The sequence below is a fragment of the Lissotriton helveticus genome, chromosome 1_1, assembly GCF_964261635.1.
Source record: "Lissotriton helveticus chromosome 1_1, aLisHel1.1, whole genome shotgun sequence".
Lineage (NCBI taxonomy): Eukaryota > Metazoa > Chordata > Amphibia > Caudata > Salamandridae > Lissotriton > Lissotriton helveticus.
The window spans coordinates 652,097,453-652,122,514 of NC_136057.1; the positions used below are offsets into that span (position 1 = coordinate 652,097,453).

The window sequence follows — 25,062 nt, forward strand, 5'->3', positions numbered from 1 at the left end:
GAAATCATTGCAAAGTGAGTCATTATCCTGCATTTTACGTCTGGTCTTGGAACCCCATATTATTATTAGTAGTACCTCTATGAATTAATAGCATAAGATATGAGGATAACATAAGAAAGCTTTTAATTTTAATGCAGAATCTGGAAAATACCAAGAGGTTTAACAATATCTTGTCTCCATCCTGCACTGCTTGGTTTGTCGAATGATCACACCTGCTTTCAAAAGGCCATGTAATACTGTAAATGCATCTAGACATTTATGCAAGATACGCATAACTGTGTTTTGTCTCCATAAGCGCCCCTAAGTGCAGTGTCCATTCACCCTTCTCTGAGCACCCTTTGCAAATTTGGTCATGGAATCATGCTCCTCATACCTAGTCTACCACTCAGTTGCACACTCTTGTTCATGCGAGCTCTGTACAGCATCTTGTCAGAATGGGATTGAGGTTCTGAACATGAATTATGCAACAAAGGCAGGCAGGTAGACACAATACAAGTAATCAAAATGTGATTTGTGAATGATAGGCAACTTAATTACACTTAAAGCAAACTATTAAATGTAACATTTTCTTAATTGTTCCAACACCAAAGTATTCAGAAAAGGTAGAGAATCTACATAACCAAACACAAATATTGAACTATGCAGCAGAACCCTGTGATGTGTCGCTGTGGCACAAGCTGATGACAAAGCTCAATGAGTTAACGTTTTAGCTAGCAACCCACTACAACATGTTTTTGTTACACTACACATTGTCTGAATCTGTTGGCTTTGCCATTGCTTGTTCTATAAAGTAACATACATTGTCATACAGGGGGGCATTAGTGATCCCACAGCAAGATGGCTGCACAGAATTGCAGCTCTGACAGCCAGTAAAATAATCTGTTTTATATACGGGGATCAGGAAGCCTTTGACAACCCTAACAACTGTGTAAACTCACTGCAGCACAAACTCTGCATTTAGGAGGAAAAAGAATCACCAACCGTCCACGCAGGAGGGTACAGAAGCAAGTGAGAGGGTCCAGATCTTCCCTTCAAAAATGGTGAATGCTAGCGGATAATCGGAGGACGGCGCCTCGCTTCCCCCCGTAGAGGGGCGACGGTGCAGCACCATATAGCCAGGGCACTGAAACAACCTGCAAGAAGTGACAAACTCCAGGGGGAGGTAAGACTCCTGTCTCCCCAGCACATTGGGGCCGATCTCACTGGACAAACAAGGCTGTGTAATACACGGTAGGAAAGACCAGCGTAGGGGGGAGAGAAGCGCAGAAAGCTACTACACCCGTGCCCAGAGGGACCCAACTCACCAGGTAGCAGCAGTGAACCAGCAGCGTGTGCACCGGGAGCCCTGAGAAGCGGGAGAGCCAGAACAGCGGTTGAGAGCTGAGTGGAGACAGATTTAGGTCCCCCAGCGCCCGCCAATCCTGCATTGGGCCTACACAGCATCTCCTTACTCCCGTGCTGTTGGAATCCAGTAAGTAGTGTTCATCACGTTGTGAGCAGATAACCCATAATACACAGTGGAGTACGAACCGTTCAAGCAGCCGGGCCCCAGGTGACCTTCAGGCCCTAATGCGGATGCAACCTAACCTGCACAGACCACGCCCTGCCAGGCTAACATGCTGGCGGCATGTTGAAAGTGAGAAAAAAAGTGGAATTTACGTGGGGAACTCTAAGTTTAACTCCACAACACAGCACCAGGCCCAGAAGTCCTAAATCACGCAGGAGGCAGAACTGACGTGGCAGAGACTTGCACTAACTAGACGACAATCACTAACACCCACACTCTACAATTACAACACTTCATCCACACAGGGGGGTGCATGAAGTGCTGCCCCCCTCCACAACATGCAATAACTCGGGAGCAGAAGTCGAAGTAAGCAGTTGGCGCTATAATAGCGCTACAGAGTGCCTAGAAGTCAAGCCACTGATATGGAGCTCAACCTAACACCACACAGCATTGAAACAATACTTATGGTGGCAAACCATAAGACGTTGCGGCGCAGGGAGTGAGCAGCATAGGGTACTGGTGCCTTGACAAAGAACTGCACACCCATCAACTATCACAGCGTGGGGGAAACAACAGTAATAAGCAAGAACCACAGGGTACTGGGGTGACTCGAAGTCACCTCCCCCTCACCGTGAAGGTGGGAAAGTAGTGGGAACTTTAAACACCGGTACAGCATAGCCTGTTCCACAAGATGGGGAAGACGAACAGACAGCAGTCGCATCACACCTTAGAGGAAAGGAAGACATCAATAACCCCACAACACGCACACTCAGACTCTGAGAAGGACCTACCTTCGTGGCTAAGCGGCTCAAGGTCTGCAATCGATAGACGTTAAAATAAAAGCTCTCAACATAAGAATGGACAGCATGGCCTACAAGCTGGAAAAGCAAGATAGAAGACTTACTGCAGCGGAGCAGTGCATCTCGGGAACCGAAGACGGCATTCAAGGCCTGACCCAAAAGCAATTAAACATGGACAAGATACTAGCTGTTATACAAGCAAAGAATGAGGACCTGGAGGCGAGGCCATGTCATAACAATCTGAGCATAATAGAGGTCCCAGAATCCACAAACTCTGGGTGCCTGGAAAATTATGTGGAAGAGTTGCTGAGGAGTGTCTTCGGAAGCGAGGAGCTATCGGCAGTGTTAATAGTGGACCGGGCACATAGATCCTTGTAGGGACTACTGCCTCCTGGTGCACCATCACGTCTGATCATCAATAAACTTTTAAACTATAGAGATCGAGACGTAGTGTTACGCCTCTCACGGGAACATGGCGCCATCAAATTTGATGGGAACGAGATATAATTTTACCCAGATTTCACCGTTGCAGTTCAGGCAGCTCGGCGCGAATTTGGCCCAGCAAAAAAGAAGCTGCAGTCATGCAGTCATGAGCTTTATCTAGCTCAATTGAGAGTGAAACATGAAGGCCATCCTATTCTACTCAACACTCCAAAAGCAGCAATGGAGTTTATCAAAAAAGCAGGAAGACCAGAGACTTGACCCTCGAACAGATGATGGCAAAACCTGCCTTACAAATCTTGAACTGCCCATACAGATAAGTCATCTTATGAGGTGTGCATATCACTAAAGTATAGTCTGAAAGGGTGAGGCAAATTGAGGGAGAAGGTAGTCAGTGTGCACTGGGGACAAATCCTTCATTATGTGACTGGATTATTGTGAGAGTCAATGTGACATAGCTGTGAAGGGAGGCTTCTCTCACCTCACAGACTGAAATAATGGTGGACCAGGTCAAACCTATAAAATTCCCAGCCCCCTTCGTACCACAGAAGGTTAAAGCGTTCTTGTGCCCCCCAACAAGGGTATACCCTGATCAACTCCGAATGTATGTTTTATATTACGGGCCTGCATGGCCAATTGTTAATATGTTGTTTGATTACAAATGTTATTTTATGGTTGGGCATGGCTTTGGCATGTTCCTAGAGTCAAAGTGGGTGTGGGAAGGGTTGTTACTGTTGTGATGTCATGGAAACCCTGAGCGCATGCTTCTCACACTGATCCCGCCTGATCACACTACTACCTGGAGATCTCCACTCACGCAAACCTCAAAATTATGTGATCCCTAAATGAACACTGGCCCCAAAAAGTTAGGCAGGTTTTTGCGCATCTCAATAGGGACCAAGTAGATATCGCATTTATTCAAGAGACGCACCTCACGCTGCAAGCAGTGACACATATAGGACCACGATGGGCAGACGTAAAAGTTGCATCCTCATATTCCTACTATTCCAGAGGAGTACTCATCCTAATCCACAAGGGAACCCCCTTCAACGTGATACACTCTGAAACAGACGACCAGAGGAGATTTTTTATATGCCAGGGAAACTGCAGGGGCACAACACTAACATTAATAATTATCTATGGTCCCAATGTAGATGACTCTGACCTCTTTACCACGATATATAGCCAAATCTATCAACTACAACCATCCACTGTCATCTTGGGAGGAGACTAAGTTCTCTATGGGCCCAGCAGTAGATAGGTCCGGACCCTCCTCAGGTCTCATCAAACAAGCAAGCAAGGTACTCAAAGATGGAATGGATTATTGGGAACTTATTGATATCTGATGAATTCGGAACCCAGGAAAGACCGAGGGCACCTACATATCGTCCGTACATAGCATGTGGTCCAGATTGGATTATTGGCTGGTAACCTGTAAAGTGAACAACTGGAAACATACTGTGAGGCATTTGCCTAAAACGTTGTCAGACCTCTCCCCAGTATTATTGTCGCTGTCTCTACCAATTGACAACCCGACCGTTTTAATGAAAACTGCAGGCCTCAGCCCTTACAGATGCACTTTTTCGGGATGTGGTAAAGACGGCTATTATACAACATTTCAGTGAAAATAAGGGATCTGTGGACAGAGGGGGTGTGCAGTGGGAGGCCTTCAAGGTCACAATTTGAGGCACATGCATTGGAGTCCTGTCATCCTTGTGAAATAGAATGTCCATACTTGAAAAAAAGTTACAGACATTCGAGAGAGTATATGAAACTGATCCTAAACCACAAACACTGGCAGACATCAAAATACACCTTAAAGAATATACAGAGACGACGGACCAAGAGATTTGCTTTTTATCTAAAAGATGGGTGGCAAGAGCATATGGGGAGGGGGAGAGACCGGGTCGCAATTTAGCCACCAAAATAAAAGGACCTTGTGACATGCCCCAGGTGCTGACCGCAGAGGATGGAACAAGTCAGCATGACTCCCATGAAATCCTCAAAAGCTTTGTGGATTTCTACGTGGAACTATATAGCGGATGTCAATCCACCACACCGAGAAAAACAGATGTATATTTAAATGATATAGCGTTAACATGGCTATCGCCAGGGCAGAGAGAATACCTGGTGCAGCGCATAAAGGAAGAGGAGGTGGGTGACGCAATTCGCTCCTTACCCAATGGTAAGTCACCTGGAAGTGACGGGGTCCCCAGGGAATTCTACAAATCTTTCTCAGACCTACTGATCCCTCACTTATTAGCTATGTATTAGGAGGCATGTGACGGACAATTATTTCCCCCCTCCCTTTGTGAGGCACTACTAATAACACTGTTTAAACCCAGGAAGCCACCTGAGCAGGTAGACTCTTATCCCCCACTGTTGCTAATCAATATAGATATAAAGATCCTAGAAAAGAGTATTGCATTGCGACTCCAACCACTAATGCAGGCCTTGGAGCTGCCAGACCAAGCAGGTTTCACACAATCGACTAGCACGCACAACTTCTGTACGTTATTCACAGTCATGCATTACCTCAGCCCCTTAATGCAGGTGGTGGCTGTTTTTTAGACCCCGCCAAGCCTTTCGACTCCATACAGTGGACCTATATGTTTACGGTCCTAGCCAGGATGGGATTGCCACATGCCTTCCTGAACAGGATACATCTGCTGTACACAGACCCAGTAGCCCGGGTTCGGGTAAATGGCATACCATCGGAACCAGTAAAAATATGCCGGGAAACGAGGCAGGGATGCCCTTTCTCCCTGATCTTATTTGCCCTTTGTTAGACCTGACACCATTGGCGTGGGTCTCCCCTGCATTTTTTGCCTTTGCCTTCTGTGTTTTTGCGGTGCGTTGGACTCTGTTTTGCTGGTCTAGATGTTTTGGGCACTTTGCCACTGCTGTTCAGTGCCAAAGTGCAAATGCTCCCTTTGTAAATTGCCGTTATGGAATAGTGATTCCATGATTGACATATTTGATTTACTTGTCCGACCCTAGTATAGTGCACTGTGTGTGCCCAGGGCCTGTAAATCAAATGCTGCTAGTGGGCTGCAGCACTGATTGCGCCACCCACATAAGCAGCCTGTAAAATGTAACTCTGGCCTGCCATTGCAGAGCCTGTGTGCAGTCTGGGACTGCCATGTCGACTTGGCAAGTGTACATACTTGCCAGGCCCTAAACCTTCCCTCTTCTATATATTGGTCACGCCTAAGGTAGGCCCATGGTACCCCTCTGGGCAGGGTGCATTGTATGTGAGAGGTAGGACATGCCCTGGTGTGTGTGGCATGTCCTGATAGTGAAATACTGCAAATTTCGTTTTTCACTATTGCAAGGCTACCTGTTCCCATAGGGCAGAATAGGGAGTTTGCTTATAACATCTGGCCCTGGGAACAAGGTAAACAAATAAAGTATGATATGCCTGAACTCAGAATGTTAAAAGGCATCTTTTAGTGAGGGTGATTTTTACATTCTGTGTTTGGAAAAAACACTTTTAGAAAATAGGTATTTTCTTGCCTAACCATCCAGTGTGCCTCTGCTATATTTGTGTATTGCATGTCTGGTTTTGGATGACAGGGGCTGGGGAGGACCAGTGGTTCCAGAGACCCTGATTAGTCAGGGCTGGGCTGAATAGGCCTGGTCTGCATTTGGATTGGTGGGAGGAGTTGCACCCGCACCTGAATAGCGCTGATCCTGCCTTCCACAATGATGGCTCCTCCCCTGTGGTGTGTCGGGAGCCAGGGTTCACACTGACAATGGAGGTTGTTGTATACTTGCAACGTGCCCCACAGAACTGGTTTTGACTGAGTACAGACACTCTCTGCCTTCATAGAACAAATTATTTTTGGGTATAAAATGAAGGGCCCAGACACCAGACTTTTAGATCACTCTGGGAATCAGGAGAAACCTTTGCCAAGGAGAAGAGCCAGAGAAGTTGAGGAGGAATACTGCCCCTGTGCTATTTGTTATCTGGGGTTGGCCTGCAGTGGCTACTTGCTGCCAAGGAAAGGAGAAAAGGACTTTGCTGTTTGCTTTGCTATCTTGAGGAAGATCTCCAAAGGCTTGAAACTGAGCTTGCCTCCTGTTCTGTAGTCTCAGGGACACAACGACGTCACCAATAGATCCACTGAACTTCCTTGCTGGGGATTCTGATCGGCAAGAGGTGCCTGCTGCTGTTTTAGACCTCTAGAGAACTGTTTTCCGCTGGGAGCTGGAAAATCAATGCAACATCAAAGAAGTGTGACGCATCTGTACCTGTTACCTACGCATCACCGAAGAAACCGTTGCAGCACTTTCTGGGGCTCGGGAAATCGCTACACGTCGCATCTTGTGCCACGACCTCCGAAGTCCGAGATCACCGCACCGAATGCGACGCAAGCCAAAATGTGCTGCTGCAAGATTCCAAGCATTGTCCTGGACCATCGCATCGCATCGCATCGAGATGCCAAGTCTGTTGCATCATTGGGGGACACAGTAAGAAACAGATTCATCAACTCCCACGCAGTAAGAAATCAACACATCAACTCCTCTCCGGTAAGGAACAGACGCCTCAACTCTCCTGCGCTGCAGTAAGGAACCGATGCATCACCTTCCCTGAGTGTAAGAAACTGACGCATCACCTTCCCTGCAGCCTGTTTTTTTTGCAGATGAACAGAGTTTAATTTGGTATAAGTTACCATTGTTAAGTGTGAGGAGGGGACATGACACCCAAAAGGCAGAGTTACCAGTAGGCCATAATGGGCCAATCCTCCCTCACATTTGGTATTAATGCATTAATATACGCTGCACATCTCAATATGTGGGTGATGCCATTGAATCTTTTCATGTATGTTTGTTTTAAACCAAAACCCGGATGAATGGGGGTTACATTTGTGCACAAGGTAAAATAATAATGAGGAGACCAGACTACTGCCACATGAAATTGCACAATACAATCTGTGAGGCAGAAAACAATGTTTTCCATGCGTCAATGTATGTTTGTTCTGGTAATAAACTCGAATTTTACCTTTGCACTGTAGTAATAAATGCATGTTTTGCTATACATTTATTTTCATATATATATATATAATATATATATATAACATATAATATATATATATATATATATATATATATATATATATATATATTACATGTTTAGGTGCGTTTCTCTTGGGGGAGCGTGGCTTGGCGCCCGGTGTGGATATAACGCAAGGGATGATGGGAGGAATAATGTTTGCTGAGAATGCAGAGAAGAATGGGCGCTTTTAAACTTCAATGGCAGTGACCCCCGACGAAGGGCATTTCATGCCCGAAATGCATTGGGTTATTTTAAATAAACACTGCCTTTTACGAACCTCGCACTAGTCATGTTCTTTCAAGAGGCCCGGAGTGGCACAGGTGGAACATTAGAAACATGGAAAAAAGGCGTACACGGTCAAGTGGGGACCATAAATTGAAGAGAATGAAAAAGAAAAAAATGTGAACAAGGATGAAAAAAGAAGTTTAAGTGGTTTTCTAAAAAAGTTACAAAGGACTGCCTATGGGGCTATTTGCGCAGTGCATTTGGCCTGGGTCGTTGATATGACCCATTCATCAAGTTTGGCGCCCGGTGTGGATGGCAGCTCCGACGTGAGCGGTCCGTGCTGGCCGGGGGAATTAACAGCTCCCGTCTTCCACCGGCACTCTAATACGGCGGAATGCATCATCGGACAGTGGAGGGAGCACCGCGGAACTGATTTCCGGCTTCCCACTGCAGTTTTTATTGCTTTTCTGACGAAGGACTCGGCGGCCGCGGCTTCATGACGGCCGCAACCGCCATTTTGTGCTCCTGACACACGTCCAGCGCGCTGCCCTTTCTCAGCCATGCCGACCTCCTGTGCTGATTCTGGCCTCTCACAACGCTCATGGTGAGCCAATATTTGATTACTTTGGCTGCTGCTGCCACCAGACCTGTTTATTTGGCTCTTATGAGTGTCGCTTTCCGCTGTTTCGATTTTAGCGGCCATTTTACCTCTGCCTGACACTCTCTCCTCACCTGTGTCATTTGTGGCAGCAACTTCTGCAGGCTTTTCACCGCAGTTCATTTATTCATGCCACACTCTTTGATTATTGGATTTTATTTATGTCTGCAGTTCCTCACGCCATATGTGCTTTTTCTTTGATGCACATTTCCCTCGGGATGCCTTTAATGACTATGCTGCAGTGACTTCTTCCATTGGATGTTTCCTTTTTTGCTATTTGCCAATTTGTTATTCCTCATCTCAACGGCCAGTCTTTGCTTCGCATCCTTATATGAGGGCTTCATAGTTTGACCAGCTGGACATTTTTCTGCGACCTTGTGTGGATTTTTGCTATTCTCATGTCATTCTGAAGTGCCTTTCTTTGGATATCCTAACTTTCCTCCAGCGTGCTCCTGCAGGATCTGCTGCCTTTCCGTTCATCTGTTGACTTTCACTAGACTGGAGCGCTCCAAGTGCTAGCTTTTCTTTCTGGAGATGGTACTCGTCTTATGGCTCAGGGTGCAACAGGTCGTGCTCCTAAGACTCCCCGATGCATCTTCATTAAAAATTCAAAAGTATTTTCTGCACTGGCTCATTTGGAAGCTTCTCAGGCATCTGTTGCCCTCATGTCGCAGTCTAGTGTGGAGCATCCTATTCAGCCCTCAAAGAAGGTTGCAACGAAACGCCTCAAAAAGGATCCTCCATCACCGTCGGGCTCCTCCTCATGTGTATCTATGGAGCTATCATTGGTGGAGATAAGCGCCCTTCGACCCTTCATGGAGGAAACCAATACCAAGTTACAGGTGTTAACTGATAATTGGTCACAGATGGATGCGAGAGTTACGACGGTGGAGCACACTGTTTCTTCTCTCCAGGAGTCCTCCTCCAAGGTTACGCACATGCAGTCACAGATTTTCTCTCTCCAGAAGCAGGTCGAGGAGCTTGAAATTCGTTACCGACGCAACAACCTGCGCATTTACGGCCTGGCGGAGAATTGTGAGGGAAGTGACCCTATTGCTTTCTTCAAATCCTTCCTTCCTAAGCTCCTTCACTTACCAGAAAGTACTGTGCTTAATATCCAACGAGCACATAGGTTAGGTCGCATCTCTTCATCTGCTTCTGCTTCTTCAAGACCAAGAGGCGTCATCATGTATTTCCTGGAATATACTGACCTTCTTAAAGTCCTCTCAGCATCCAGAGCTTCTCCTCGCCTCACATGGTCAGGATCCACCCTTTTCTTTGCGCAGGATTATGCTAGAGCTACAGCCAACCGTCGCAAAGCCTTTTTGAATATGAGACCAGAACTTCGTTCCATTGGCGCCAGATATGGCCTTTTCCATCCTTGTCTTTTCAGAGTCACTCATAACAACAAGACGACGACCTACGATGATCCTGTTCGCCTTCGAAGCTTCCTAAATTTTTATCAAGCATCTGACATGGACCTTTCCAGCTCTTCATCTGCTTTCCCTCCATGACTCACCTAAGTTGCTGTTGATCTCTATTTGGTTCATATAGTTCATGTTGATTTTGTCATGCTTGTCATGCTAACTTTCTCCTTATATGACTTCCTTTGTTTCATGTTCCCTTATATTTATATGACCTGTTCATATGTTTTTCACTCCTGTTCGGCACTATATTTTGGTTGTTCCGTCTCTTGATGTTTTCCTCCCCTGATGTCTCTTGTTTTTTTTTCTCCACAGAATCTACATTTCATTGCGTGCTGTTCCCCCTGGCCTGATGGTTTGCTCGCACTGGTTGTCTTGCCTCCCCCAGTTGGCGTTACCCCCCTCAGTTTTCTCGTTTGTTCTCCTTCTTGATTATCCTCCCCTGGCTCAACCCCCAGTAAGTACGTTCTCCTTCCCTCCTTTGATGTTTGCCTTCCCCTTTTTTCCCCTATTCCTACTTCTTTCCCGATTTCAACTCTGTTCAAAGGTGTCTCCTTTTCCTTACTCTCATCAACCTTTTTGCTCTTTTTCTCTTTATGTCTTTTCATCTGTCACTTGCTTCTCTCTCCTTTGTCTACCTATTCAAATGATTTTCTCTCTCATCTTCTTGACTTACACTCTCTCTTTTTCCTTATATTGATTTCCCTCCTTTCTCACTTTTCTTTATTCACATGATCTTTTATCCATTGTTTTACGTATGTTCTGGACTTTGATCTCTTTTATCTCAGATCAACTTTCTTCATTTTTTCTCAACCTTTCACTACTTTGCTCGCTATCTCACTTGCAATTCCTCTTTTTCACTTTTCTATCTCATGTCATATTCATTATCCTCTCTTCTCTAGACCTTTCTTCTTTCTTTTGCTTGTTCTCTCCTCTGGGCTCTTTTCTTGACTTTCTTTTTTTTGCTATTCTTAATCTATCTTTTATATTATGTCGTTAAAAATAGTTAGATGGAATGTTAAGGGCATTATTTCTCCAATCAAAAGACAGAGAATTTTGTCTCACCTTGCTCGTTTAAATGTTGATGTTGCATTTTTGCAAGAAACTCATTTGTCTGATGTAGAATCTGCTAAACTAAAAAGAGGATGGGTGGGTGAAGCTTATTATTCCCAAGGCGATGGTAAGCGCAATGGAGTGGCTATTTTATGCCACAAAACTTTGTCCCATTCTTTGCTTGCTCAGGAGTCAGATGCTGAAGGTCGTTGGACATATGTTAAACTGTCTCTTAAGGCTGTTCCAATTTCCTTTCTTAATGTTTACGCCCCCACTGGTGGTGACCCCGCTTTTTGGCTTACGCTCTCCCATCATATCACCAGATTTATTGATGATAACTTCATCCTAGCGGGGGATTGTAATCAGCCCCTCGATCCCTTCCTTGATAGACACTCTAAAGTTCATTACGTTCCAAATAAGTCCCATAAACTTTTTTCCCAAGCCATTTCCCAACATAAGCTCACTGATGCCTGGCGCCTATGTAATCCGGATACGCGAGAATTTACTTTTTATTCTCCATGCCACCATTCCCAATCCCGGATTGATTATATCTTTGTTACTCAAAATATTGCCCAGACTCTTCTCCGTGCCGAGATTAGCCCTATTCTACTCTCAGATCACGCCCTCACTTCCGTTCAACTTGACATCCTTCCTAAATGAGCTGGACCCAAGCGTTGGCGCTTCAATAACGCCCTTCTCTTGAATCCCAAGTTTACTGCCTCCTTCACTGAATTTTCGGATGAGTATTTTTTGTTCAATGATACCCCTTCTATTACCAAGCATACCATTTGGGATGCTTTCAAAGCTGCGGCGAGAGATTTTATAATTGGTTATGGGGCAAAGAAGCGGATAACGGCCCGCAAATTTACGGCCGATCTTCTCCTTGATATTAAGAAATTGGAGCACTCTTATTTCACCTCTCATTCGCACGACAGTTTAACAGCCTTGATTAATGCCAAAATGAAATTTAACAAGAAATCTACGGAAGATGCTTCCTTATATTTGTTAAAATCAAGTGCAAAGTTTTATGGAGGTAAAAATAAGGCTGGGAAGGTCTTAGCTAATTATTTGAAAGTCAAGCATAACAAATTAAATATTGAATCCATCTATGATACACACTCTGTTCTTAAACACAAAGATACGGACATTCTTACTGAATTCTCAGCTTTCTACAAAACCTTGTACTCCTCCGAAACCCAACCCTCCTCTCAGTCCCTAGACCGGTTTTTCTCCAACATACATAAACCTGCCCACTTTCCTCTTGACCTCTCTCACTTAGAGCTTGATATTTCTCAACAAGAGTTACTCACATCACTCCAAAATCTTAAAAAAGATAAAGCCCCAGGGCCAGATGGCTTTACTGTTGAATTTTTCCTTCATTTTTCAAAGCTTCTCATCCCAAAACTACACTCCCTCATAGATACATTTCTCACTTTAGGTGCCTCCTCCGGTTCTTTCTCTGACACGCACATTTGTCTGATCCCTAAGGAGGGGAAAGACGCTCAATATTGCAAAAATTATAGACCAATCTCCTTGGTCAATATTGACTATAAAATATTTGCTAAATCCCTTGCAGCACGTCTTGACCCTCTTCTCCCAGACCTTCTGGGTGAGGAACAATCAGGTTTCGTCAAGGGCCGATTTATCACAAACAACACCAGACTTTTATTTAATGTCTTGTCCAAATCTCGTCACCTTCCCCATCCCCTTGCAGCGATTGCTCTAGATGCTGAGAAAGCATTTGATAGGGTTGAATGGACTTATCTTTTTCATACCCTTAAATAGTTTGGTTTTGGTTCTAAATGTATTTCTTTGATTTCTTTACTATATTCTAATCCTCGTGCAGCGGTTTGTGCTAATGGCCAAGTTTCTTCCTTTTTTAATATGGGGAGAGGCGTCCGTCAAGGTTGTCCCTTATCTCCTTTTCTCTTTAATTTGGCCTTAGAACCCTTTTTATTCAAACTCCGTCAAAATCCTGATATTCATGGCTTTCAAATCTCAGACTACCAAGTTAAATTGGCCGCTTATGCGGACGATATCCTACTCTTTATCTCCAATCCCACTGAATCTATTCCTGCCTTCCTTGCTGAAGTGAGAGATTATTCCAGAATATCTGGCTACAAACTTAACAATGATAAGTGTGAGATCTTACCCCTCACGAAGTTCACATTTAAACCTGACTTCACTGCCTCTAATTTCACCTGGAGCTCCTCACATATTAAATATCTTGGTTTGCATGTTACCCCTTCTATTTTAGACACTGTTTCCCTTTGTTTATCTAAATGTACTCAAAAATTGTTGGACTTAACATCCAGGTGGCACCCTCTTTATTTATCCTGGTGGGGTCGTCTCGACACTATTAAAATGATGTTGTCCCCCATAGTCCTCTATACTATTTCCAATATTCCAGTGTCCATTCCTTCTAAATTTTTCAAAAAGATTAACTCCATTTTGATGTCCTTTCTTTGGAATAACAAAAAATCTAGAATGTCCCTTGCTCGACTGATTCGCCCCAAATCAGACGGCGGGGTCAATTTCCCAGATTTCCCTGCCTACCATGAAGCTTTTTTGTTACGACAAGCTTCCTTTTGGTTGCAAGACCCTAGCTCTCCCTGTCCTTTATGGGCTAAATTTGAACGCCTCCTTCTCTCTCCTTTTTCTTTTGCTGAATATCTTACTTTCTCACGTAAACCCTCTTCTATTCCTGCTCCTATTCACAAATTCACTACCAAATTGCTCTTATCTTCTTCTCCTGCCTCCCCTACGACTGTTGCTGATTTTCTCTCCTCTACCATTTGGCATAATACCGTCCTCCTTATCCGTAACAAACCCTTCTTCTGGAAGGCATGGCGCCGTAGAGGGCTGATATGGATTTCCCAACTTTCTTCCAATCCTCCTTCATACCTTTCACCACTCTTCGCTCCTTCTATGGTCTACCTGCTTCCTTCTCCCGTAACTACCTCTTACTTAAGGAAGCCGCATGACAACTTACACTCGTCTTTCTCAGATGCACTCTTCTCCTATCTCTCCCACCCCTGCCTCATCACTTCACTCCTTTTTACGCACCACTCCCAAGGCTTCCTCTATTTACAAATATCTTAATACTAATTACTCCATTAGGCCCAAATCTAAAGTGGAAGAGTGCTGGGAACATGATTTCACTACATCCTGGCCAGTTTCTTTTTGGGACAAGATATGGATTAAGATCCGCAAATCCTCGAGATCGGCGACCTTGACACAGTCCCTGTTCTTCATCTACAACAGGCTTCTTTTTACACTCTTTGACCTCCATAAACGCTTTCCAAACACCCCTCATACATGCTGGTCTTGCTCTTCCCCACAAGCGACTTTGTTTTATATGTTGTTCTTATGTAAATCTGTTCATGATTTTTGGTTACAGGTTTGGGCTCAAATTAATATAATTTTTCATACTTGTATTCCTTTCTCTCATACTAACGTTTTTCTAGGAAGTCTTTCCCCTTGTTGGGAAGACGTTGAACTAAAACCTCAGATTATTGATTTATTATTAGCTGCTGCATTTCAACAGATCACGGCCAATTGGAAGAACTTTTCCAACATCTCCTTTAAGGCGTGGTGGTATAACGTATGCCATAATCACAGACTAGATACTGCTTTTGTTTTCCCAGCTCACATGGCTGCAAAACGTATGGACTTATGGCTTCCTGTTACGCTTTACTTTGATGTTTGTGCTAATCGTTTATTTCACACATTGCCCTCGCAGCAAGAAGTCTCTAAGCCCCCTTAAATGCTCATTACATTCCTTCTTCTCTCAATTTTACCATTTTCATACTCCTCCTACGTACTCTCATGTTTATATAACTACTGTTTTTTTCTTTTTGTTTTTTCCCTTCCTTTAGCTTTATTGCCCGGATTTTCTTCTTATTTTTATATATAACTTTATTGCTCGCATTGCTTACTAATGTCTTTAATTTTTTATAATCTTTTTGTATTTTGTATTGACACCTTGTTTTTCTTCTTATATCAAAAAATTTTCTCTTGAACTTAAAAAAGGTGCATTTCTCTTGCACAAATTGCATTATTTTAAAACCCTTATATCACAGTGAAACGTGATTTATGTGAAATGTTTCCCAGTTTTCTGTGATGTACAGATTTTACCATCACAATGATAGCCCCTAAACCACTCGGTAGAGCTTTAACAGTGTCAGGACTATGAGACATGGCGTGCCAAATTATGCAGCATTGCCTATTGAATTACCAACAATGTATGCAAGAAAGATAAACATGACATAAACATTCCAGTCAGTTCATTCTGTTATCTTCTCTTTGAAGACGTATTTTTTAGGGTAGCTACCCCAAAATAAACATATAGTAAAAAAAAAAAAGAAATAACCGGTACCATAATATGGTTCAATTTTACCATCTCACGTGTTCTAGTGACATTTACAAACCACTCCACCTTTGGCCTCGGGCTTTATGATGTCACCAGAACGCCTTGATGGATATATTGGAAATACAGAACCATATAAAAAAAAATCTTACTGGTAACTTAGCTCATATTTTATGTCCCAAGGCATCATGTTTCTGAGGGTCCAGTTTAGAGACTACTAACACTACATCTGAGTATGAAAAGTGTAGCCCTAATCGCCAGCAGGTTCTTTCACTTTACTGTTACAATTACAATCAGCTGCATAACTAACATTGAATGTAATATAATTCACATCTTTCTATCTGTCTATGCACTAGTCTTTCATGTTACAAATCCACAAGACTGCATTTCATTTTCCAAATAAAGTAATGTGCATATTAGCTCGGAATAGATGATCAATGCTTACCTTTTGGGGTATACTCTTGTGATTCCGCCGTCCGTTACTACAAACCTTGCAAGTATTCCATTCCTAAAAAACATAATGACATAATTTTCACATAATTACATATTTCGTATGAACGTCGAGATAATTGATATAAACCTTTCTCTTTATATTTTGAAAAATATATTTTCTGATTGTCAGTCTAATTCATATAATCTTTGCTTAGTGAAGAATGTATTCTTAGAGTTGTCTCTTTTACATATTTACATTTTCTGATAGTGTACAGCAGTGCTTCCTGACCTGAGCTCTAAAGAACCCCTGTGGTCCATGAGGCCTACACAGGGGAGTTCATGACTGTGTTACAAAATTAAATATTATTAAAATTAATGCATTAAAAGTAATAAAGCATATGCAAATATAGAATCAAAATAAAAAACTTGGAAAACTTTGCCCTAGATGAAATTGCGAATTAAATAAAGATTTGAGCATCTGTTTGTGAATACTTGTTTTTATATTTTTGTGTGTTCTTTAGAAGTATAAAGATTAGAAATTGCTTTTGCGGGTGGAGTCCCTAGACCCAGTAATGATTCAGTGGTGGGTCGTCAGAAGTCAAAAGGTTAAGAATCACTACTGTACAGATTAATTAATGTTCTAGGGCTAAATAGAGAGTTATGTAACTAGACGCTTTCTAAATGAGGAGAGTAGGGTTGGGCTTTGATGTTAAATGGGACTTTGATCCACTGCTTGAAATTCTGGATGCAGAAGTAGCTACCCCCTCGGCTGGAGTGTTCTGATAAGCGCATGTACAATCTGTGCCTTTAGCGGTAATTATGCTCCTGTTAAGAGGAACTGCGTAGTCATTGTTTGTAATGATATTCAAACCACTATCTCAATGAAGCCTGGAAAGACATTCGGAAGGATGCTTCTGAGCTATATCAGTTGTAACAAAGCTCAGAGCTTGTACTATGGCAAATATTTAGAGACAGAAATGTTTTATATGCTTCTATAACTTTGTGTTCGGGGAGTTAGTTAATGTGTGGGAGAATATAGCCTTTGATAGAAAATTAGGTCTGCTTAATGTGCCATCAGATGGTAGTCATCTTCTTCCCTTCTTTCCCTTTTCATATGAGAAATCAGCTGTCGTCTTTGCTGAACGTTTTAAGCTGCAGATTGTTTACATTAAGTAAATTTCATGAAAGTGAACATTCTTGAACAATGGGTTGACATTTTATGACTCCGACTAGCTCCCCTACTTCCCTCCACCGCCCCTGTTTGCTCCCCCTGTACTGTAAAGATACTCCTCTCCTCGATCATCCTACATTTGGGAAAACTGGGTGCAGGAAGAACGGCGAGTTTGTTTCATTGTGACAACCCGACTAGAAAATATGCCCCCTGGTTCTTACATTTATAAAAGAGAAAGGAAAGACAACTTACGGGTTTTGCTTACTCCAATAGTTTGTAGCTAGCTCATTTGTGAAACCAGCATCAAGCAGCACTCGGTTCACCATATCAGTATTACCTGACAAAGAAAAAATAATAACCACAAATTAGTTCATGTAAAAGCAATTAAATTCCAGGAGATTGAAAAATCTGAAAATGTATTATTTAAGAAGTTTTTGTCTGCAAGTAAGTAAAAGGGCCACATCACATATGATTCAAACATCACCACTAATGTTTTCTTAGATTTTTAAAACGTAACAGATTTTAAGGTCGAGCATCAGCACGCATGCGCTGCTTCAAGACCTGCTGTAATTACTCTCAGGAGTGAAATTACAGCTGCTCCTTGCCATTGGCTTACACTCTCAATTGTTGCTCCTTACTGGCCGGTGTTCCTGATATGTCACTTCCATTTTTAAACCAGGAGCACCAGCCAATTACAATTTTCTTGCACCGTAGGACTATTCTTTCCACAAACCTTTTTGCATTTATTATCCTATATGTTGGACTTGGCCCGTAGGGCAGGTTCACCCCTAAACTTTTTGCTTTATGTGTGACCCTGTGTCAGTGATTTTTTGGGTCTATGCGCACTTTTCCCTGGGTCCCAGAGTGAAAGTGCGTGCGTGTAGCATGGCTGGCCTGCCCTCCCATAGGAATGCATGGGGAATGTGTGTGTCCCTGGTAGTTCCTGATGCGTGGGGAGTGCAGGCTCGAGTTTAGTATGTGTGAACTCGTGAGAGTGAATGCTGCGAGATGGTGTATGCGGCATGTATGTGTCTAGAAGGGAAGTGCTACTTCTGGACATTGAGATATGTGTGCAGTGAGGGTGCTGGAGCGTGATTGGCTGGAGCTGGCTGGCATGCCAGGCTCCAGGAAGTCTGGATGGGTCTGCCCGGTGGTGAGTGTGAGATTAGCATGAGTGATGTGTGGGAGGAGTTACCTGTGTCCTGGATGGGCTGGGTTTTCCCCACACAATGCTGGCTCCGCCCCCCTGTGGTGTGTCTAACGACCCTAGCCTCCCCAGTGAATGAAAGGGGTGGTTGGGCCATCAAGGGTGCTCCAAAACCAGCTGCGACTGGTTTCTTCCCCACCCTGCACCCTGAAACAAAGGATTTGCTAGTATAAAAATGGGGCTGTGTCCCCACAGAAGTTGTTCTGCTTTTGGATCCTGCCAGAGGGGGCTGTTGCTGCTGCTGGGCCAGAGGACCGCCACTTGGACTGTCTCCCTGCCTGGAGACCCAGTGTGCTGGCTCTGGGCCCAGCCTTGCCCCCCCTGCCTGCCTAGGAGGCCTTTTGCTGGGCTTGTTGGTCCCTAGCGCCTGGGAGCGCTTTGTTTGGGCCTCCAGCGCTTGAGAGCGCGTTATTTCGTCCTAGCGCTAGGAGCGCTTTATTGGTGAGAGCCGTTGCCCACCCGGCATTTGCCCCGTTGTTTGCCGATCTGGGAGCCCCCTGGCAGGTGCCCACCCTGCCAGGGTCATTGCCGCCCAAGCGAGTGCCACCTCGCTTTTAATTGTGAATTCCCGGGAGGCTACCCCGGATTGCGGCGAGAAGTTCCTGTCTGCCCAGCAGCGCAACCCGGAGCCTGGGGGCTCGACTGCAGGGCCACGCTGCCATTGGCTGTCCCGCCAGCCTATCGAGTATCAGCCTGGCCGGAGGGTTGCCCGGCAACGGAAGGAGCGTCCTCGAGGACGTCCGAGAAATGGCGGCCTAATTGCGGCTGGGGCGCCGGCCGCACGTACTGCCCAGGAGGAAGAGGGACAACAGGACGACCCGGAAGTGCTGTTGGTCCCGCGGGGCTCCCGTGGCCTGGGAGAGCCCCGCCGACGGCCGAGGGTGCGTCGCCATCAAGGAGGAGGACGAGAGCCTACCCCGCCTACTCCGGACCCAGCGTGTAGCTTGCTCCGCACCGGAGCAACAGAGGAAGTCTGCATCAACCGCCGGAAGGAGCCCCCGCCTGCAGAAGTGCCGGTAAGTGAAGCCGGCTGGGCGGGAGCTCCAAGTCCAGGGCAGTTGGGATAGAGGGGGGACGTCGGGGCACATTGCTGGTGCCCGCCCCCCCCTCCAGTGTGCAGAGCCCCGGGGCTCCAACGACCGGGGCATTTTTGTTGTTAGAGCCTGCGAGGCTCAGGGCATAATTTGGTAGTTGAGCCCGAGAGGCTCAAGGGGGCAATTATTTCACGAGCCCTGAGAGGCTCTAGGCGCCCCATTTTCACTTCGAGTCCCCAGGAGGGGGACTCCAACGACGGGCCAGTGTTCTCGAGTCCCCCCAGAGGGGGTGACTCCCAAAGAAAGGCGCCACAGTTGTATTTAGAGCCCTGAGAGGCTCGAAGTGCCAGATTGTTAATTAAGAGCCCAGAGAGGCTCTAGGGGCAATTCTTTTGGCCAGAGCCTGCGCAGCTCCAGCGTTGGCCCCATCCTCATCTCCAGCTGCCCAGCACTTTGTGGGCAGCTGCCACGTTTAGGCCCTGACATTGGGACACAGGGACAGTCACAGGTGGTGACTTGTGAGTTTGGCGCCATTGCAATTGTACTTTTCTTACACCTCTGAATGGGTAGTTTATTCATCATGTGTGGTGCTTTTACACCTCTGAATGTATGCATTGCATCATGTGTTATGTTCTTACACCCCTACAGGTATTGTGATATGTAGGTGGTTGTTTTCTCCCTAGTACAGGTGGTGCTAGTGAGGTCCTGTTACCAGTGATTACTGGTTGTGTGCTCTATTTTTATATTGTGTTCTACAGTGATTTTACTTTCTACAAGTGCTAAGTTCTAAAAGTGCATACCCTTGACAGTGGTCCAGGTGGCCCTGTCCTGTACAATATCCCTTGTAAATTCTGCCCGTGCCTGTTGGCACAGTGTAACAATATGTGTGTTTTATCTGATGTATATTTATTATAATACAAAGGCTATTTTCATATAACCTGGTGTGGAGTTTCCTTTGTGGTGGGCCTTTGGTTGTTGTTGCTGGGGTGCGTGCGCAAATACTTAACTTACATCGCCTCTAAGTTTAGCCTTGCTGCTCGCACCACGTTACCTAGAGGGTGAGCAGGGGTTATCTTGTTGTGTGACTCCCTTGCCCTGACTTGGGAATAGGGATCTCTGACTGACTTTGGCGAAAGCCCTGGCCAGCCGGGGGTCCCGTTTCCAACATTGGTGGCAGCGGTGGGATAAGGATTTGTGTTTGCGTTGTACCACAGTAGCAGCTGGCCGCACTTCAAAGCTCTACATTTTTAGATAACCACATTTTGGGGATTATTGTTTTGGGTGAAGTTCCATTATTGCTTCTCCTGAAGAGTGTCATTTGATAATTGTGTTCAGTACATTTGTCCCCCGCCCTGCTTCCAGAGTTTGGTACCTGTTTGTACGCTTTTGGTCAGGTTGAGAAGTCAGGGGTGGTAGAAACTGCCTTACCGATCCGAGGGGAGGGTGTGTGTGGATGAATGGTGTGTTTTCCTGGACGCATGAGTATGAGTTCTCTTTGATAAGGAGAGTGTTGAAGTTTTGGAATTGTGTACTCTTACTTCAGATTGCTAGGTCCCTTGTGTTGCACGTGTCTGTGAGCATCCTGTCAAGATGGAATCTCCTTTTAACCTCTGTGGCCTGTTTAGGTACAGTATGCATGAGTTGGTGCGGTTTTGTGAGGAGAGAGACATCACAGTGAGTGAGTCAGACACCCAGTCCAAGCTTAGGGATAACATGATCCTGTGGCAGAAGGATGACTGGGAGCGTGAGCACAGTGAGAGGGAGAGGGCCCGGGCCGCACACCATGAGGGTGGTGGGTCTGAGGGGAGCCCTGAAGAGTCTGATGTGGAGAGTGAGTTTGACAGTGGATGGGCGCCAGCAGAGAGCGAGTACCCCCTAGATAGGGAGTCCCTTGCTGGGTCCAGTGTCAGATGTAGCACCCCATCCCTTTCCCTGTCCCCAGATGAGTGGTTGGATAGGAGAGAAGAGAGGGAGCACCAGCTGGCCATGGAGAAGCTCAGGTTAGAGTATGCCAGAGAGATGGCGCAGCTGGGTGTGAATGAGCGGATTGCGGAGGCTGAGAGAGCCTTGGCCAGGGAGAAGATAGCCCTAGAGGGTAGGTTATCCCCTGACCGCAGTCCTAGGTTTCTGGATTCCCCAGGGAGGGTTGGATCCAGTGGTGGCAGCAATAGAGAGTTTGGTGCGGGAAGTGCCATGCCCCGTTTCCAACGAGTGGTACCTTGTTCCCGAGAGGACAGGTACAGATTGAAGTTCAGGGGCAGTAGGAGACTGCCTCACCAGGATTGGGCGGACTATGTGGATGATTGTCATGATGCCCTGCTTGATTGGCTAGAGGTTCATGGGGAACCTGATTTTGAGGGTCTGCTCAACCTGGTTATCAGAGAGCAGCTGTTCAATTGTTTTGTGCCAGAGTTGCGCAAACACCTGTCAAGAGGTGACTATGTTAGTCCTTGGAAGCTTGCAGAGGAAGCAGACCGCTGGGAAGGTGCCGGAGGTTCTGACACGTCATGGGTGAGTGAACCCGAGAGTAGTGGGTCAGGTATCTTCCAGACCAGTGTGGTGGAAGAGGCTCAGAGTAGCCCAGCTAGGTCCCAGTGTAGCGAGAGGGGTGTAGGGGCTCACGTCTTGTCTCAGTGGAGTAAGAGTGAGTGGGGGACTGAGAGTTCCCAGGTGCCCGAAACCCAGTCTCAGAACCTGGATGGTTTCTCAAGGGAACACCAGGTTGGGGACCTAGGCTGTCCTGTTAGACCCCTTGAGGGGGATCACCTAGTGTCTAGAGAACCTGGAGTATCTTTAAATAGTGTTCCAGTGGTTCTAGTGTCCGGCAGTGTTGCTCCAGTTGGAAGGACACAGAAATCCGAAGTGAGGAGTGATTGGGGGATGAGTTTCCCAGTGGATGCACCAGTGGACCAGAGACTAGCCAGTTGGGCTAGATCTTCTTGGGGGGACCCGGGTGGTGCCACTTCTGGTCTGGGGGATCTACGCGCACTGTCAGGTGGACAGGGGAAGGGAGATCTGTGCCAGACAGACAGTCACACAACAGATGTGTCATTTATTAGCCTCAGGAGGATTGTGTGTGAATCCCCAGAAGTCCTGGAGTGCCAGGCAATTGTTCCACCAAAGGTTTTAGACCGGAGGTTGGAAGGCCAGGTTCAGGATCAGCCTGACCTGAAGGGTAGGACGACTGTAACCAGTGTCCTGACCGGTTCTTCTTCCAGAGGAACTTCTCCAGTTGGGAGAGGGCAGACCTCTGGAAAGGGGTGCAGAGGGTGGGAGAGCCCCCCTCTGACCCCGGTGCAACCTGAGGGGTTAAACCCTGGGTTGGAATGGCGTTCTAGGTGTCCCCCTCGCACGGGGAGGAGGAACCCTAAAAGAAGAGGTAAGGGGAGGAGAGCCTTCCCTGAGACTCCTGGTCCGCCTGAGGTTGTAGACCCTAGGCTGGAGAACCAGTGGCAGTCTAGCCCTGTCTTGCAGACAGGAAGAGTGGAGAGTGGCTATTATGTGCCTGGGGTTACTACCCCTCACTTTGTGAGTAGGCAGGATCCAGTGGCACCTGGGTGGCCTAGGGCCTGGTCCTGGCCGAGGGCAGCTGGAGAGTACCAGTGGGGTAGCCCAGTTAGTCCCAACAGTAGTTTTAGAAGGAACCCTAGGGGTTCACCGTGGCATAAAACAGGAGGGTGTCCCTGCAGTTGCGGGTCCGTGTTTTATCGCCCCAAGCAGGGAAGCCCATCACGGTGGTGATTGGTCTGCCCTGCGTTTTGGCTGGAAGGGGGTTGTGTTGGACTTGGCCCGTAGGGCAGGTTCACCCCTAAACTTTTTGCTTTATGTGTGACCCTGTGTCAATGATTTTTTGGGTCTCTGCGCACTTTTCCCTGGGTCCCAGAGTGAAAGTGCATGCGTGTAGCATGGCTGGCCTGCCCTCCCATAGGAATGCATGGGGAATGTGTGTGTCCCTGGTAGTTCCTGATGCGTGGGGAGTGCAGGCTCGAGTTTAGTATGTGTGAACTCGTGAGAGTGAATGCTGCGAGATGGTGTATGCGGCATGTATGTGTCTAGAAGGGAAGTGCTACTTCTGGACATTGAGATATGTGTGCAGTGAGGGTGCTGGAGCGTGATTGGCTGTAGCTGGCTGGCATGCCAGGCTCCAGGAAGTCTGGATGGGTCTGCCCGGTGGTAGTGTGAGATTAGCATGAGTGATGTGTGGGAGGAGTTACCTGTGTCCTGGATGGGCTGGGTTTTCCCCACACAATGCTGGCTCCGCCCCATGTGGTGTGTCTAACGACCCTAGCCTCCCCAGTGAATGAAAGGGGTGGTTGGGCCATCAAGGGTGCTCCAAAACCAGCTGCGACTGGTTTCTTCCCCACCCTGCACCCTGAAACAAAGGATTTGCTAGTATAAAAATGGGGCTGTGTCCCCACAGAAGTTGTTCTGCTTTTGGATCCTGCCAGAGGGGGCTGTTGCTGCTGCTGGGCCAGAGGACCGCCACTTGGACTGTCTCCCTGACTGGAGACCCAGTGTGCTGGCTCTGGGCCCAGCCTTGCCCCCCCTGCCTGCCTAGGAGGCCTTTTGCTGGGCTTGTTGGCCCCTAGCGCCTGGGAGCGCTTTGTTTGGGCCTCTAGCGCTTGAGAGCGCGTTATTTCGTCCTAGCGCTAGGAGCGCTTTATTGGTGAGAGCCGGTGCCCACCCGGCATTTGCCCCGTTGTTTGCCGATCTGGGAGCCCCCTGGCAGGTGCCCACCCTGCCAGGGTCATTGCCGCCCAAGCGAGTGCCACCTCGCTTTTAATTGTGAATTCCCGGGAGGCTACCCCGGATTGCGGCGAGAAGTTCCTGTCTGCCCAGCAGCGCAACCCGGAGCCTGGGGGCTCGACTGCAGGGCCGCGCTGCCATTGGCTGTCCCGCCAGCCTATCGAGTATCAGCCTGGCCGGAGGGTTGCCCGGCAACGGAAGGAGCGTCCTCGAGGACGTCCGAGAAATGGCGGCCTAATTGCGGCTGGGGCGCCGGCCGCACGTACTGCCCAGGAGGAAGAGGGACAACAGGACGACCCGGAAGTGCTGTTGGTCCCGCGGGGCTCCCGTGGCCTGGGAGAGCCCCGCCGACGGCCGAGGGTGCGTCGCCATCAAGGAGGAGGACGAGAGCCTACCCCGCCTCCTCCGGACCCAGTGTGTAGCTTGCTCCGCACCGGAGCAACAGAGGAAGTCTGCATCAACCGCCGGAAGGAGCCCCCGCCTGCAGAAGTGCCGGTAAGTGAAGCCGGCTGGGTGGGAGCTCCAAGTCCAGGGCAGTTGGGAGAGAGGGAGGACGTCGGGGCACATTGCTGGTGCCCGCCCCCCCCTCCAGTGTGCAGAGCCCCGGGGCTCCAACGACCGGGGCATTTTTGTTGATAGAGCCTGCGATGCTCAGGGCATAATTTGGTAGTTGAGCCCGAGAGGCTCAAGGGGGCAATTATTTCACGAGCCCTGAGAGGCTCTAGGCGCCCCATTTTCACTTCGAGTCCCCAGGAGGGGGACTCCAACGACGGGCCAGTGTTCTTGAGTCCCCCCAGAGGGGGTGACTCCCACAGAAAGGCGCCACAGTTGTATTTAGAGCCCTGAGAGGCTCGAAGTGCCAGATTGTTAATTAAGAGCCCATAGAGGCTCTAGGGGCAATTCTTTTGGCCAGAGCCTGCGCGGCTCCAGCGTTGG

General features: G+C 47.0%; 1 protein-coding gene across 2 annotated transcripts in view; it reads right to left on the reverse strand.

The window, feature by feature from the left end:
• The window catches only part of CACNA2D1 (calcium voltage-gated channel auxiliary subunit alpha2delta 1), a 1,913,432-nt gene that overhangs the window by 223,604 nt on the left and 1,664,766 nt on the right, over window positions 1–25,062 (reverse strand). For both annotated transcript variants that reach the window (XM_078674178.1, XM_078674177.1), the window contains 2 exons: window positions 17,392–17,476; window positions 15,982–16,044 (listed from right to left, as the gene is read on the reverse strand). In XM_078674178.1, the coding sequence (XP_078530304.1) occupies window positions 15,982–16,044; window positions 17,392–17,476 (148 nt within the window). The remainder of the gene's footprint in view (window positions 1–15,981; window positions 16,045–17,391; window positions 17,477–25,062) is intronic.